The sequence below is a fragment of the Fringilla coelebs genome (genome assembly GCF_963513975.1).
Source record: "Fringilla coelebs genome assembly, chromosome: 23".
Classification (NCBI taxonomy): domain Eukaryota; kingdom Metazoa; phylum Chordata; class Aves; order Passeriformes; family Fringillidae; genus Fringilla; species Fringilla coelebs.
The window spans coordinates 5,756,155-5,773,460 of NC_140049.1; the positions used below are offsets into that span (position 1 = coordinate 5,756,155).

The window sequence follows — 17,306 nt, forward strand, 5'->3', positions numbered from 1 at the left end:
AGACATGGCCACCATTTTAGAATGCAATCCACAGTGGGAAGAAGTAGTAAGCCTTCATCTTCATCATCATCATCTCAACTGATGGTGTAGTAAGCTCAAAATTAGGGTATGAATTCTGATTTCCCCTTGTTCGTCGACTCAATTTACTAAGAAATGCTGTGACGATCTTAGAACCACAGTTTTGTGGAGTCAGAATTGTTTGTTTAAAGGTATGAACACTCACACTGGTGAGGAGAGGGGCTTCTGGAAGTAAAAATCTAATTAAACAATGTGTGAATCATCTTTATTTTGAGTGAATTGCTCTTTCCCTAAGTGGAGCATGGTGCGAGTCTTGGGGTGGTGCAGCCAGGTAAGGCAGTTAATGTGACGGCAGCAACTAGAATGTTAAACAGGCACTGAGCTTACATCTCCTCCAGCAAGGGGAGAAGCTGACTGAACAGTTTGTAGGCTGAAGTTTTGCGAGTGAGACTTTGACTTCAAAGAAATAATGTTCAGAAACACACGCTCCTCACTTTTGTGTTTTGGTTGTTGCTGGGACTCCTGTTGTGTCCATTCTTCTCCTCCTGAATTAAAATAGTAGTAACTTGCTGAGTTAGTGTCTGAGGTGGCAGAAATGTTTGTAGCAGAGTGAATAATGTGAATCTTGCTGGAGAGGAAGGAAGGTGTTCCAGCTCTCTGGAGGAATAATCCCCGATTGCCGCTCTTGAATTTGTGTCCTGGTAGAATGTGCCAGGGCTTCTTTTCATGCAGAGCAGCCAGATGCTCAGAGTTAAGGGGGTAAGATGGTTTTTGTTACAGAGTCACCACTGAAGTTCTGTAGTGCTTTTTAGTAGATGTTTTGGGGTTTTAAGTTGCCAAGTTGCCAACAATGTTTCAGCAACTGTGACCAGAACTGCTTTTTTTGTTTGGTTGGGTTTCTTGGGGAGGTTATTTTTTCGTTTGTTTGGGTGTTTTTGAGAGGGGTATCTTTTTGTTTTAGAAACATCTCATCTAAAAAATCCCATGTTTCTTGGCTGCTTGTGTAAAAAGCCAAAACCTTATCAAAAAGCTGCTTGTAGGAGGTTATCTGTTGGAGATCATAAATCAACAGCCTTCCAAAGGACTGAATTAGTCACTGCAACTGCATTCAGCCGCTCTCCTCTTCCCGAAGGGGCAGGTATTGCACCAGATATTACACCAGGTGTTGTGCCTGCCTGGCCGTGTGAGCAGCTCTTTGAGCGTATTTAGAAGCAGGATGAAAATAGTTGTAGCTGCTGAGGGCTGAGCGCAGGTAGTTCTGTGGAGCCTGGCTTTGGGAGAGCTGAGCTCCCATGGCTTTATCTTCCCTGGATAATGCCTGGGATGACTTGTGAAGTGCGTGGTTGGTTCAGCGGCCTGGAGCATAGAGGGAGCTCTTCCAAAGCGACCAGAAAACCCTTTAAGTTGACGTAGTTCCTGGCCTTCCCCCTGCGATCAGGAGCTGCAGTGAATATTCAGTTATTGTTCGTTTTGGTGTAATCGAGGGGTCTGTAATACCGTGAGCTGGAGACTGCACTGCCCTTTGCACAGCAGTGTGTGTGTTCCAGCTGGATGCCTTGTTTGGTGATGGCTGGGGTTTGGAATCTTCCTGCATCTGAGGGAATCTCTTGCCGGCGTGCGCACTCTGGTTACGTGCCGGGAAGCAGGTAGGCAGCACCATGAACTGTCAGGATTTGTACCGAGAGAGGAATTAAAAATTTGATGTTGGGCTGGCATTATTTTAGCTTAAACTCTGCTGTATAGTTATCAGCAGATGCATTTGTGTTTCTATATACGAGTAGCAGTATGGAGTAATGTTGTGTGAGGCTGGTGGTGCTCAGCTGTAGCTTCCCCACTTATTTATGAACAAGTCCTTGCTCCAGAGCTGGCTTTGGTGCTCCAGCACCTGAGCATGCACAGAAGAGCTGCCTAGGTTTTGAAGGACCAGCAGCAGTCCCTTTCTGCTGGCATTAGCTGGGAATCAGGTGGGCCCAGAGAAAACCACACCTGCAGTGGCTTCTTGTGTAGCAGCTTTGGAGGACAGTAACCTGTTTAGTGAGAAGATACTGAGGTAGCTGATGTGCAGATGATGTTTGGGTGAAAGACAGAGGATTCTGGGTGATCACTGCATGTTCACAAGATGAATGTCCAGGAATATAACAGGAGGTGCAATTTCTGCGTAGCAGTTTCCTGTTGAGCACTCAAAAGGAGTTTTCTTCCCCTTCAGTCCAGTTCACTTTCTTCCAGCCATCACCAGTGACTGATTTTTGCTCTCATTTGGGGATTTTAGGATGCTGCAGTGACTGGTGGAAGGTGCAGCAATAACCAGCTCACTGGCACTGTTCTCTGTGGCTTTTTGTCAGTAGTTTGGAGCATGAGTAGAGAGTCCCATTGGCAGCAGAGTGCTCGGATGGGGGTTGTTCCTGGTAGTTAATGAGCTGCATAAAGTAGAGATTTAAATTTGAGTCTGTTGCAGATCTGCGGAGGAAGGGGCAGCTGGATGCAGGAAAGTCGGTGGGGTACAACTTGCTTGCAGTCCATCATGTGCCATTTTGTAGTTAGAATTTTCTTCTATGAACCAAAACCATCTTTTATTAGCATTTCTTCATTTAAACAGTATCTGATAGTTTGGAATAAACTAAATATACTCCAAAACTTGGCATGTGAAGTGGTGGACTTATATTCTAGAAGCTTGTGATAGCTCTGCAGATCAGTGGGGGCATATGGGGGGTGAAATGAAGAATTGCTTGAGAATGGAGTTGCTCCTCAAGGTAGGTAGTTAATAGTAATTAATGGGAGCAAACAGTCTCACAAATGTGAAATTTAGCTTCAAGAGTTAACGGTAACATGTGGAGCAGGAGTGGTATCAAATGCTCCAAGCCTTTCTTGAAGATGGACTCTTCATACACTTCATTGCATTGTTGCTTTGCTGCTGTGAAGAAATAATAAATGATAAGCCTTAAGCCTTACTTAACATATAAATGCTTTTCAAAATGCACATGTACTTGATGTACTAGAAACATCATAACTTTCCCAAGGCCAAGCATGAAAATTGAGAACATCCAGGCTAAATTTCATTGCTTTAAATAATGAATATGGAGAAGTACTGTTAAGGCTTCCAAGTAACTTTAATCAAGCACTTAAAGATTAGAAAGTTTGTATTAGCAGAGCTAGAATTTTGAAAGAATTGACACTGGAGTTATCGAAATTATTGACTGTCAGTTTTCAGTAAATCCTGGAGTACTGGTGAACTTGAGAATAGGGAAAATTAATTTCCTTAGCAGTTTAAGTTCTTTGTGGGCACAAGAGTTGACCCCCTCTACCTCCAGAGTGGAAGAATGTCTGGAATAGTCCTGGATAGGAACTCAGAAGGTGATAGTGTGGAATACAATTGTATGGACACTGATGTGGTCAAATTAGTTTGTTTTTTTTTTAATGATTCCATGTATTTGTGTGTTATTGTTGTCTGAGATCTAGAAATTGTGTTCAGTATTCTAATTACAGAAATGACTATTGTGCAAGATGAATACATCAAATCACAAATTATTTCAACTACTAATGATTGTTTGTAATGAAGGATCCCTTTCCAATGGTGTCTCATAACCTCAAGCCAAGGGTATGTAATTTTCTTTACAAGTCTAGAAGAGCAAAAGCTGTGATTCTGAATGGACTTATGGTGGTGGCTTTTTGCTTTAGAGGGATCCCAGTTGCCCAATAAACAATGGCTATTATGAAACAGTAATCACTTAAGTAAGACTCAGTGAGGAGGTTTACCTTTGGAACAAAGGAGCATAGAGCATCTTAGAGGAGGAAGGAGTGCAGGAAAATAACTGTGGATCCCTGTGGAAACCAGTGTAATGGTGGAACGGGAGCCCTGGATAAGCCAGTGCATGCAGCTCTGGGGTTTCTCAGTGAGAAATGGGGGGATTTTACCTCTGTGGCAGCACGAGAGTAGAAAATTCTGCATTCAGGATTTCGCACTTGTTGAAGGATTTAAAAAATATTTGACAATGGGAGAGGACACAGAGAAGCATCAGAAAAGTTAGGCACATTAAATAATGAATTTTGAAATATACAACCTTAGCAGAGCCTGAGTAGTGAAACCTAAAGGCTTAAGGCTTGGGAGAAATGGACCTGCTCCTCCAGGGACACATTTTGAGGAGCAACATTGATTTAAATCTTGTTTAGACCTCTTAAGGTCTGTTTAGACTTCTCATTCAGCTGGTTGCTTGATTTATTTTCATTTTTATGGAGAAAAAGAAAACACAGAACAAAAAACCAGTTCAGTTTTGGAGCAGCTTGACTGAGGGTTTTGGCAATCTAGTCCTGGAGCTGTGAAACAAAGCACCACTAAAACAGGAATTAATGCAGAGAATTGTGATACTTTCCCTGAAACAGGAAGTTGATGGTGATGATCCTTCAGATTTGATAATACACAGAGGCTCAGTCAGTCAATTTTATCAAAAAGAAAACACAGAGATAACTCAATTAAAACATGTAAGCGAGCTTCAGTGGGAGAAACCAGAGGTGCTGCCACGTCTGTCAGTCCTGGTGAGCCGAGCCTGAGCCCCTGGTTCAGCTGAGCTGGGGCCAGGCTCAGGTGAGCCAGGAAACAGGGCATTTCTGACTGAGAGAGGATCAGCTGGAAGGGGACACTGGAGGATGGAAAATGGTGGATCTGCCGCTTTTGGGAATTTTGGGAACAAGAATGAATGAGGTTTTGGGAGGGGAAGAGATATTTTAGTGCTGAGGTTCCTATTCCCCTGCTGTCAATTCATGTGAAGAAAAATAGATCCGCTACCAAAGGTCGTTAGGAAATGTTGGCTTTAAATGAGGAACTTGTCATATTCATCACGGAGATGGTGTTGTGGAATCAGGTCAATTCAGAGTAAGTTATTTACTGATCTCTAATTAGCAGGAAAATATGCAAAAGGATAATTCTTTTTAGTTTATTATTTATTTTACTAATGGCAGTGGCTATACACAGGGCTGCTGTGGTCACCATGAGTGGTTTCTGCTCTTCAGAAACACTGGAACATTGGGGTAGGCTTAAAAAACAATGAGAATTTCCTTTCTTTGCCTCAGTTTCTTTCAGTGATGGATTTTCAACACACAGTCTTCAGCTCATTGAAAATTTAAGATGAAACAATTTAGTCCAGAACTTTCCATATGGGGCTAGAATAACATAGATAGAATTTCTGTCATTGTTTAACTTAAGATAGCTAATAGGTGAAAATAGAGTTTAAAACTAAACATGGCTCCCTTGTCCAGCAATGAAAGAGAAGCTGCCAGTGGATGGAAGCAAACCATGCCATGTATCCATTAGGATGTGCTTCCTCTCAAACTCAAGTGACTGGGTTGTGTCTGAGATGTGCTGGGGGAGAATGCTGTGTCCATGTCCAGGTTGAATATTTTTAGAAGTCAAGAAGAACCTGTGGGATCTTCCAGCCTTAGTAGCCGCCCTTAGCAGTGCCTGAGTGAAAGGTCTTCCTGGGAGCAGGTGCTTTACCTGGATGGTGAATCTGAGCAGCTGGAAAGGGAGGATGTTGTGGAGAGTCAGGGCAGTGAATTCCGCAGGGAATCCCTGGGCAGCCGAGGCTCTGCAGCTGCTCGAGGTTGAGGCTGGTGGAGTTGTCCGTAGCTGTTCTGGGTGGCTGTGAAATTCAGGTCTTTTCCTGGTCTGAGTTACACTGGCAGTGAAATCGAGGTTTGAAAGCTGCCAGTTAGAGCTGTGAAGAGGGTATGGACTCATTGCAAGGGCTGTGATGGACAGCCCGAGGAGCAGAGTGCGCCGTCCTTGCCGGTCGCACACTCCGGGAATGTACTGGGGATCAGAGCAAAGGTGTGATCCCCACACATGGATAGTCCTGTGCCTTGAGGGGAGGTGGCAGCAGCTCTTGGGATCTGGTGCCCTCACACACCTGCACCTGGGTCTGGCCCCAGCCTGATGGAACCTCTGTTTCAGGGTCTTGGTCAGTGCTCTGAAGTGAATCAGGGGTCTGGGATTTGCTGATGGACCCCATCCATCCCCAGCTGTACCTGCAGTGCTGCTGGTACACTGGTGGTGTATCTGTCCCTTGCATGCAGGTGCCTCCATGGAGAGGAGCCTGGCATCTCCTGTGCATGAGCCTGGCTGCCTGTTGTGTTTAGAGGTTCAAACCCTGTATGTATTTTCTCTCTCTCTGCCTTTGGGTCCCAAGGGGCAGCTGGCCCTGATGCTTGAGAATCATCTCCAGCTTACCTGAGCCTTTATTTCTGTCCAGGTGTGGAGCTTGCACAGGAACACTGATCTAGAGGGGTGATTCCCACTGTACACTCATTTTCATTGGCTGTGGTTCTCAGATGGGAAGGATGTGTGGTTGGGTCTGTTCTCCCTTGCTAGTCTGCAATACATAGCAGAGCCCAATTTTGTCTCAAATAGGAAATACTCTACTAGGCTCCTTTTTGGAGAGTTCTGCACATGAGGTGGGTTGGTGCACCCAGGGTCCCTTACTGGCAAGGAGGAATTCAGGGGGTTTGATGAAAAAACCTGCACCATTCAAAATGACCAAGGAAGGACTGTTCATCACAAACTGGGTTAGCTGATGATTGGAGTTTCCAACTGATGTTAGCCTTTAACAGGGTCACAGAGGGATTAGTTCCCGTTAGGCAGGAGCTTTGTGGCTGACCCACTGCCGGGTGATAATGGGTTTGTGTGGATTCTGCCATCTGAGCTCCAAGTGTGTTTTTAATGTAGGCATAAAACCAGGAGGCTGAAAAGGACCTCCTGAGTCACCAAGTGTGCTCCTTTCCTCTCAGAGGCAGCAATCATGGAACACCTTTGCCAAGGCAAGATCATAGATGTGGGAACAAAGAATGTAGGTCAGGCTCACGGGGTGGGCATCCCGGGAAGGGGGGAATTGCTGCAGTTTACTGAATGAATGTGTTTCTCTGGCAAGAATTGCTAAGATATTCCTTTGGATCTTACTATGAGCTGCTGTCTAGCAAAATAATGAAAGAGCTGTCTTTTTTTTGTGTGTCTGACATGGGAGAGACTGCAAATAAAATGCTACTTGCAGTTTTCAAAAGATGTTGAAAAAATATAAGAGACTTGAGAAAAAAGCCCAAGGAAAAAAACCTCTTTTATTTGTAGGACTGGAAAGCTGGTTCTGTAAAGAGAAGGAAAAAGGTATTTGTTTATTGAAAAATGTCTTGAAACATTTCTTCCGGGAAGGATTCAGGAATAGCTGCTTTGGCAGCCAGCAGACAGGGATTTGGTTATAAAGGACATGAGGATAAGGGAGGAAGAAAAGCTGAAGCCAACCAACTTGTAGAACAGCTTAGTAGGGAGGTTGGTAATTTCTTGTTCACTTGAATTCATAGGGGTGGGGGTGGTTAAATTTTAATTAGTGAGTTTGGGTGAGGTGCAGGTTTGCCAGCTGAAATGCAGTGCTCTGAAGCCTGACATCCCTGGAACAGCTCAGTTGGGAGCTGGAATATGGAAATCACAGAAATAATTCTGCTGACCATTTGTAGTTCACATTACTGCTTGAAATATTAATGTGATCCTTAGAGCGTGCCTTCTGCATGGCTGCATTTGTCCCTTAAGTGTATAGAAGAGTTTGGAATTTTGAAGTCAGTCTCATTTTTGCATGGATTTGATGACAGGTTTATAACAATTGCAGGCTAAGGTGGGCACAGGATTTTGTTTGTCCCTTGTAAGCTTATAACAGTCAGGGATGGACAAGAGAACGCAATAGAGTAATTTCAAGAGTCTTGGTGGAGTAAGAACTGATTTTTTTTTAGGAAATTGATGTCTTCTTGCTATCTGTATATACTTAATGCTCAGCATGGCTGTTGGAAGACACTTCAAACTAAACTTCTTACACTTTTTAAAATCATTTTTTAAAACAGGAAAATCCAAACCAATTCCTTTGAGGAGCTGGATGGAAAGGGCAGGTTTTACTGATTCCCAGGCATGAGCTTTAGAGAAGAGAGCCTGGAGAGTTGGGGGTGGGGGCTGGTCTCTTCCCCAGCAAAGCTGCTCATGTGGCTCAGCAGCTTGGCAAGTGAATCCTGCACAATAAAGCTCCCTCTCGTGGTGCTGCTGCCTTTCCAAGTGCATAAAGGCATTTCTGTCTCACAGAAATGTCTTTTCATGGGCCTGCAAGCGAGCATCACATTTGGCTTGGTAACTTGTGCTTCAAAATGTGTCCAAGATTTTTGTTGAGTAAATAATACACTTATTAAAGAGTTGAAAGTATCTTGTTTAGGACTTGAGGAGCTTGCCATACTGTGGAATAGAGAAAGATAAATATTAGCCTTATTTGTTATATCAGCTTTGAGTAGTTTGGATGCTCCAAAATAAACTTGTGACTTTAAATGACTCAGTGACAGTCAGGATGGACTGTCTGCTATACCTGCTCTCATTTCTCCAGATGGTGAATGGCTGTGGGTCTGCAGCTGTGTCATCTGACACAGTTTGTGTTCAGTGGGACGTGCTGTAGTGTGTTTGTAAAGCCAGGAGTGGGTTTATAATAATCTAATATGATATGTTATGTATGGCATTCTTTCCTCAGTTCCACCTGCACAACTGCAGCCTCACCTCAAGCCCTCAGGGCAGTTTTGAGCACCACGATATAAAAAAGACATTAAGCCATTGGAGAGCACCCTAAGGATGGCCATGAGAATGGTGAAGGGTCTGGAGGAGAAGCCTCATGAGGGACAGCTGAGGTCACTTGGTTTGTTCAACCTAGAGGAGACTGAGGGGAGACATCACTGGAGTCTTCAACATCCTCATGAGGGGCAGCAGAGGGACAGGCACTGATCTCTTCCCTCTCATGACAAGTGACAGGACTCACAGGAATGGCTGGAGACGTTTAGGTTGGATGTCAGGAAAAGGTTCTTCCCCCAGAGGGTGCTGGGGCACTGAACAGGCTCCCCAGGAAGTGGGTGCAGCTCCGAGCCTGTCTGAGCTCAAGAAGTGTTTGGACAATGCTCCCAGGCACAGGGCAGGATTGTTGGGGTGTCTGTGCAGGGTCAGGAATTGGATGTGATGATCCTGATGGACTTGGTGGTCCCTTGCAACTCAGCACTTTCTATGGTACCTGCTTAAAAACCTCAGAAGCTGGAGTCAATCCATTGTTGCCTCGCATTACGCCAAATTACCGTCACCCAGCAGAAGCTCTTGCAATGACTTTCTCCTTGCTGAAAATTAAACACTTTTGAGGCTGAAAATTAACACTTTTAATGTTTGATTCTGGCTGATGAACCCATCTGCCTGATAGGCTGAAAAGTCACCTTTTGAAAGCGCTGTTGTATAAATGGAGTTCCCAAAGCTTGTCTTTGAGAAACAGCTGACGTGCCATCAGGGCGTCTTGGTGTGTGCGTTGGTCATTCAGTCATTGGTAAACTTCAGAACTGCAGGAGTAGGAAATGCCTGTTGTGGCAGCTTGTGTTGTCTGGAGTCATGTTACTCTTCCAACACAGTAGGTGACTGGTGCTTTGCCAGAGCCAGTGTCTTTGGCCAAACAGGAAAGACTGTCCCCAGACGTGCATAGTCAGTAATAAATAGACACATGGAGATCATGGAGATAATCAGCTCATTCTGGAGCAGGATGTTTCGGGTGCCAAGCTGTGAACGAGGTGCTTCTGTAAGATCATGCACGTAAACTTCCTCATTTGCTTCCATAAGCAGAGGGGACTAGCCTGCTCTGTGCTGACATGGATTGGATCCGTGTCTGCCCTAGGCACCTTTGGAGCTGGATTTCTTTAGTCTGAGCATGAGCCAGAGCCTGTAGGAGCAGGTAGATCCTGTTCCTCCTGTTGTGCCCAGTGGCATGCAGGCTTTCCTCTGGGCTCTGCCCAGAGCAGCAGCCTGTGCCAGCAGACATGTGGCCCGACCAGAAGTCTCCTGTGCTGTGCCCTCCCTTCCTTGGCTTCCCTGACGTGTTGCCAGTTCAGTAACTGCAGGGGTGGCCCTGAAGTGCAGCCTAGACTGGTGACAGTTTCAGATGTTGTATCATTGCCCACATGAACTGAATTCTTGCCCCTGTTCATCTTATTCCTGGTTCTTGTCCTCTGCAGAGCCTTGTTAGAGGCTCTGGTTTGGGGTAATGCAGAGTCCACCTGGGAACAACCTTGACTTACTGCTTAGCAAAGCCAGAGGCAGCACAGCCCTCTTGGTTTCATTTACTCTCAGCCTAAGCAAAGCTCCCTACAGTTCTCCCCTGGGCAGTTTAATTCAGTCCTCAGTGTCTCAAGGGCCCATTGACACTGTGTCCCCTTCTGGTCTTGGTGCCTGTCTCCTGTTTCCCTGTCTTTGGTACAAAGCAGACTCTGGAGTTGTGACTCATGATGTAACCAGTTGGTTCAGCTTGAGAGTCAGATTTGTCCTGTTGAAGTACAATACTTCAAATCCTGCCCAGTTGTTCCCAGTTGTACTTCTCATCTTACAGCTTGAGGGCCCTAAATGACTCATCAGACAACAGGATATTAGAAAAGAATGTCAGTTCTCTTCCTCAGACTTGGTGGTTTCATTGCATTTGGTTTTCTGGCATAAAGAACAGGCAGTCAAAGAAGGGTTAGTGTTATCAAGTTTCTCAAGAACACATCTCTAGGCACCAGGCAGTCTTGTGGTTAAAAGCAGGAAAATAATGGAGAAATGTGTCCCACTGGTCAAGGATTGAGTATTCTCTGGATAATTTGTCATCCTGACCCCCTACCACTGTCTAATTTCCAATTCAAATGTTAATTACAATTGGCATTGTCAAGTTGCGCTGTGCTGCAAGTACCTGGCAGGATCAGAAAACTTCTATTACCGATTTTGAGGTCTGGATTAATCAATGCAGGCTTGGTAAAATGTATGGATTGGTGGCCCTCTCGGCTCTTCAGCTTCTCCACACTCTTGGTGAATCTTGCTCCTTGTTTGTTTGTAAGAGAATTGCTTTGGAAATCATGTATGATTGGTTTTAACTCCAGTTTTCATGTTCTTTGTGAATCTAAAATAAAAAATACTATGTTTATGATGCTGGTCTTACTTCAGTTGCCTCAGTCACCCAGTGCTGAAGAAAGGTTTTCATTTTCCTGAAGCAAAGTTCTGTCTTACTCCATTGTCAGTAGCTCACTTCTGCATTATCTTCATTCTGTAATTAGTGATAATAAGATAACTTTATATGTAATAAATTCCTGTCAAGTTTAAATCAAATCTAATTTGGCTTTGTGAAGTTGTGTATTGCCAAACCAAGTGTGTGCAGTAGTTGTCAGAGATCTAAAAGATAAAATAGCTTTATAGTTGTGTTTATAAATAACACTTCAGTTGCAGGTACTTCCTCAAAGTAATAATAATCTTTTCTTAAATTGGTCATATTCCAGCTCTTCCTGAATGGCTGCAGCCAAGGAAATTGTCAAGCATTGGCACAGGTTGCCCAGGGCACTGGTGGAGTCACCATCCCTGGAAGTGTTCGAAAGATGTGTGGATGTGGCACTTGGGGTCATGGGTTAGGGGTGGTTGTGGTGCTGGGTTAAAAGTTGGACTCAATGATCTTAAAGGGCATTTCCAGCCTTAATGAATCCGTTGTTCTGTAGAGGCTTACAGTGCAGGACAGTCTCCAGTTCCAAAATGTAACTGGTTTTGTGGTTCCATTATCAGTTTTTGAGGCACAGTGGAGTGTTCTAAGGGGTAGACAATGGCACTCACTCCAGGTATCTCACCATTGCTGCTGACTTGTTCCTGCTGAGGGGATTTGGGTGTCAGCACAGCCCTGGCTCCCTGACAGGTCGGGCTGTGACTGCTGAGCCCCCTCTGCACCAAGTTCCATGTTCTGATGGGGCTGAGGAGGCTCTGGAGGCCACTGGACACTTCATGCTTCAGGCTCCTCTGGCTTTTGACTGTCACAGAAACTCCTTTCGTTTTCCTGCTCTTTTGATGGAACCCTTCTGTTTTCCAGGACTGGCAGCCTCCATTCGCCTGCGATGTTGACAAGCTTCACTTCACACCAAGGATCCAGAGGCTCAATGAACTGGAGGTAAACTGGAAAGCTGAGCAGTACTTCTGCTCCAAATGTGTCTATGTGTTTTTGGGAGGTGATGTTTGCCAGAGTTGGCCATGAGCTGACAGTACTTTGGACCACAAACAGCAATTTTTAATTAGCGCAGAAATTCATCTGTTTCAGAACCTGATTAGAAACATTCCAGGCATAAAAGTAATGTTAATGCTTATTAAAGGAGCATAATATAGACCTTTTCCACACAGGTGCTTCAAAGTAGTTAAACTGTGCAGGGCCATAGATCTGTGTCTGTATTTTGTACTCATACAGCATCTTTCAAAAGGCAGAGAGATTAAACACTTGGAGTGCTTTAAAAATAGCTGCCTCTTGGAAGAAACAATTGCAAAATCTGGATTCAGTTGCGGAAATTTGCTGTTCACAAGCACTTTCATTCACTGCTTCAATGAATTGACACTAAAGGGGAGTGTGAGGAGTCCTGGTTGGCTCAGTGCTGGTACCATTTGGAATGATGGTGACTCTATGCCTGATTATTCTCCTGATTCTTGGTTTTTAAAGCCCTGACGTGGTCGTGTGAAGTGCTGGGGAAGGGCTCAGCTGCTGGCTTAGAATGCTAAGGGGGTGATTTGTGTGACCACAAGCTGTTCAGAGCTCCCTGGAGTTTGCAGACAAGCTAATCTGTACAGACATGGCCAGTTTTTACCTTAAGATTAGAGAATGTGCTGAAAATAAAATATGTCAAAATTTAAGTTACTGCTCTTACATAGCAGCGGTGCAGTGATCTAACTGTGGTAATTGCTGTGCAACCAGCCAGACTTTCCCTGCCCTGACCCATTTGTATCCTTGAAAGTGAAATAAATGCAGTTGTGAGTGAGAAGAGATAACAGTAAAAAACTTCAAAAATTAAAAAAAAACCACCCAAACTGATTTATTTTTAGCTTATTGCAAATAAACCAAATAGTAATAAACTATTGCAATAATTAATGTGGTAAATGCAATAAATCCTGACAATGCAGCTGGTTTAGGGAGCTTTTTGCAGTAATAACTTTCTGTTTGGCTGTTCTCCCAAAGTACTTTTCTCAATGCAATAAAAGGTAACAAAAAGTGACTGAAGGAAAGGTACAGATACCATCAATGGTATCTGCTTGGAATTTATTTTTCTTCAAATGATAAGAGGGAAAAATGCAAAATGACTCTTGCAGAGGGCAAAGCTGGGCAAGGAGCTCCAGCTGTGGTGCTGTAAACCTTATACAAAAGCTACATCTGCTTTTAGCATGCAGTTCACTTGTTTGGTTGGTTGGTTTCAGGCCCAAACTCGCGTAAAGCTGAATTTTCTGGACCAGATTGCAAAGTTTTGGGAGCTTCAAGGATGCACACTGAAAATTCCACATGTGGAGAGGAAGATCTTGGATTTATTTCAGCTTAACAGAGTAAGACCATTATGGAAAAACTATGCTGAGGAGCTGCTGTGTTACCTCACCTCCTGGGATGGAATCACAGCGGGTCAGGGGAGGTTTTGGGGTATATCTAAACTGAAAAAAGTATTCCTTTGTTTAAAAGCTAACATAGCTAATAGGACCATAAGAGTAAGAATGCATTATCAGGGAAAGACTGTAAGAAATACATTATCATGGAAGTTTGCCTGTGAGCTAGGAGATCACCTTAAATTTACAGCTCTTCTTTGAAACTGAGAGTGGGTATACTGGTCAAGAATAAACTTGGGCTTAATTGGAGAAAGTTCCTGAACAATAACAAAAGTGAGATAAAAAAAAATTTCCATTAGAAATATGGAAGAAAAAAGATCAAATTACTTTTAGGATGAAACTTGTTAAACTTCTGGAGAAGTTAATGTATACTGATAGTAAGAGATGGGGTTCTCCTATAAGATACATTCTTTCTCTATTTTTTATGTTTAGGGCAGTTTTTATTGGGACTTTTTGAGCTTATTTTATAGCACTTGTTGCAGTGAAAAGAACTGAGTGTCCTGTGCTAGAAAGTTGTGTTGGGATACAAAGTGACAAATTTCAGCCAAATAAGTTCTCAGAGCAGGCTGAGTGACTGCACATGGAACATAGGTGCTGACGTCCTTGTAAATTCAACAGGTTTGTAATTCCTGAATTACAGGAATATATTACAGGAATTACAGGTTATGTGTTAGATATTCCAGTTATTGCCTTAAAAAAACTTAGATGTCAAGTGGGGTTTTTTAAATCCATATTTTAGTGGTTTAAAATGTCCGTTGGAATGTTGTCCTGCCTTTTTCCTTGAACACCGGTAGTTTTACCATTAAATATGGGATTATTTTATTTTCACTTTTTAGCTAGTTGCAGAACAAGGAGGATTTGATGTCGTTTGCAAGGAGAGAAAATGGACCAAAATAGCCACGAGGATGGGATTTGCTCCTGGCAAAGCTGTGGGCTCACACATCCGCGCGCACTACGAGCGAATTCTCTACCCCTACAACTTGTTCCAGTCAGGAGCGAGTCTCTTGGTAAGCTGTGCTGAAACCAACTGCTCAGTTCATGTAGCAGCCACTCTGGGAGGGTTCTCATGGTTTCTGGAATGTTTGTGAAGCTGCATTTTGTGCCTGGCGTCATGCAGGTGACCACATGCCGTGCTCAGCAGTTCAGAAAGCCATGGGCAAACTTTTCATTAGAAGTGAAGTTTTTAGCATTAGTCCTCCCAGGTAACCTCTGACTCCTGTTTCCAACAGTATCTGTTTTCATTCTCTCTCTGCAGTTTACCAAAGCCTCATGATAAGGGACGTTCCTGTAATGATTTCTGTGAGGCCAAGTACTGCTACATTCAGGGAACATTCCAGGTCCATCTCTCTGCCACAAGTGCTGTGGCCTGAGTGGGCACATGTCTGGAGGGGCTGAGGGACTGTGCCAAGCCATGGCAGGGTTGTGGCACATTCACTAGGGGGGACAAGTTGCAGAAAGCTTCCTGGCTGCTGTAGTAATGTTAACAGCGTGACTTGGGATATTTTTCAAGCTTAAATCTTCATCCTTCCTAGTCATCAATCTTTGATTTGGCCATTAAACCAAAATTCAGGGTTGATTGAGAGCGGAGGCCACATAATCTCTAATGAGGAATGGATCTGATCTTTTAGAGCAGCAGTCATTTATTTGGAAAACCAAAATTGGTTGCAGTTGCCGACATCCGTTTTTATTTCTTTGAAATGCTCTTTCCGTGATGATCTTTCAAAGACAGGAGTGCTGACCTTTTTTAAGCAATAAATGCCCTAATCCTGTTACAAGCAATATCTCTGTGTACAGAAATCAACACAGGCCTTTACACAAAGCTACCAAAATGAGCAAGGGATTTGATGTAAGTCCAGACAGGTTAGAATTAGACTTTTTCTGGAGGTAGTGCCAATCACTTCTCAGTGAAGAACAGCTAAATTCTGCTGGCTCTTCAGAAAAAGGGGCCTTTTGCAAACAGGATAAGAACAAAATAGAGTTGAAGATAAAAATCTTCATGCTAATGAAACTGCTGGATCAAAACTAATTTGGCTTCCCTCAAACATTCATGTTAAGAAATGGAAAGCAGCACCATTTTCTAAAGGCATTTAATTGAAAACTTGGCATTTGTATTAGGTCTGAAAACTGTGTGATTTCTTTTTGGGTTTTTATTGAGCTTGTGTGTTTGTTACACCTGTCTTTGCTGCCATATTTTTGAGGTGCCATTGAACAGGGAAAGATCTAATTTAAATTGTAAAACAGTGAATATGGTACCATGGTATCCTGGGAATAGAAATTTCTTGAGAGTGTCTGTCACACAGACACTCACTTCATGGTTTGCTCAGTATTTAACTCTTTTAGAAGAGGAAAAACCTCCTTAAATGAAGACATGCTTCATTTTATATGGCTTTTCAAGCTCTGCCTTGCAATGAGCACTTGACATCTGTCCAAACCCATGTGGAGGCAGTTCTAGACAAGTGATGCATGTAAGGTTGACTTTTTTTTTTAGCTCCTCCCCAGGCAGTTAAAATATTCCCCTCCTATATGTGGCAGACACAGATTTTTTAATGACCTGAGAGAATTCTCAGAAATAAGTTGGGTTTAGCTCACTTTTCACTCTAATTTGTTGGGTTTTTTTTCCTGACAGTGTTGTCTTTCAAGTGAGTTTGTTTTACAATACATTTTTTGAGCATCATGTCAAATGAGATTATTTTTCTCTTCCTTTCACGTGTTCTTATTAAGTGGTGCTTACCCAGATGCTTCTTGTGTAGGTGTCTGTTACTGTGTGTCTGTTCAGTGTTTTCCTGGTAATCTAAGCACCTGAGCTGTGTTTTTGGAGAAGCTGTTCAATGTGACAGCTGTCATGATGTGCTTCCTCCTTCAACAGCCTGTTGAGAGAAGCTCTTCACACAGCTCTGGTGCTCATCCAGACAAGATTACTGCTTGTATTCACTGAGTCTTTTGATTTTTTTTTCTTTATTTGGTAATACTAGAAATAGTCATTGCCTTCTTTCCTGCAAAAGCCAAAAATATGAAATTATGTAGTTTCCACTAATGACTGTGCCATAACTTTAATCTCATCTAGATCTGTGTATAGAATTATCTGTTTGTGTGGCTTCAATACATGTTAAACTGGCTTCAGGAGTTATTTTGACAGATATTCCAGCTGGAGATATTTCTATCTACATGCTGAAATAATGAAACTCTCTGGAGCTGTTCAGAGGGGAATAGACCGGAATAGCATGTTTTCATTAAAGCTCATGTTCAGTCCAACAGCAAAAATTCCTTAAACCAGCCAGTTTCTAATACCCAAAGCAGATCTCCACAGGGGGTATTTGTTTTCCTCTTATTTTGAAATTGGACTAGACAGGCCTTGGGTGTCTCCAGAGTAGCTGCAGTGAACCTGTTGGTACTGGCTCCTGCCACCTGTACCTCTCATTCCCAGCTGTAGTAACTGTTTGTCATCCCAGAGAGTCACACTGAAGCCTAGAGGGACAAGTGTCCTCTACATGAACTGAGGTGTCCAGGATCTTCTGTCAGTGCATCTTCTGTGGTGCATTGCCCAGATGTTTCATGATTTAAAGTGCAGCTACATTTTGGGGGCCTCGAGGTGGTCTTACTTCTGTTTTTCAGTGAATCCAGCTGACTCAGTAATTGTGCATCTGGTCTCTTTTCCAAACTAAGGCTTTAGTGGCTTTAGTGAGATTCATATTTCCAAAGATTTATATGTGTGTGCCTCTGATAAAGATATTTCAGTGTAAGACATTTTGTCGCTATAGGACCGAAATAAAACAACACGGACACACAACTCTTTAAGGTATCAAAAAGGGAAGTTTCATTTCTGACTCTAACATTTATAGAT

General features: G+C 43.2%; 1 protein-coding gene across 1 annotated transcript in view; it reads left to right on the forward strand.

Moving 5' to 3' along the window:
- Window positions 1-17,306, forward strand: part of KDM5B (lysine demethylase 5B) — a 56,824-nt gene that overhangs the window by 1,055 nt on the left and 38,463 nt on the right. Inside the window, exons 2-4 of the mRNA XM_084220827.1 lie at window positions 11,925-12,002; window positions 13,289-13,411; window positions 14,302-14,472. Of these exons, the coding sequence (XP_084076953.1) occupies window positions 11,925-12,002; window positions 13,289-13,411; window positions 14,302-14,472 (372 nt within the window). The remainder of the gene's footprint in view (window positions 1-11,924; window positions 12,003-13,288; window positions 13,412-14,301; window positions 14,473-17,306) is intronic.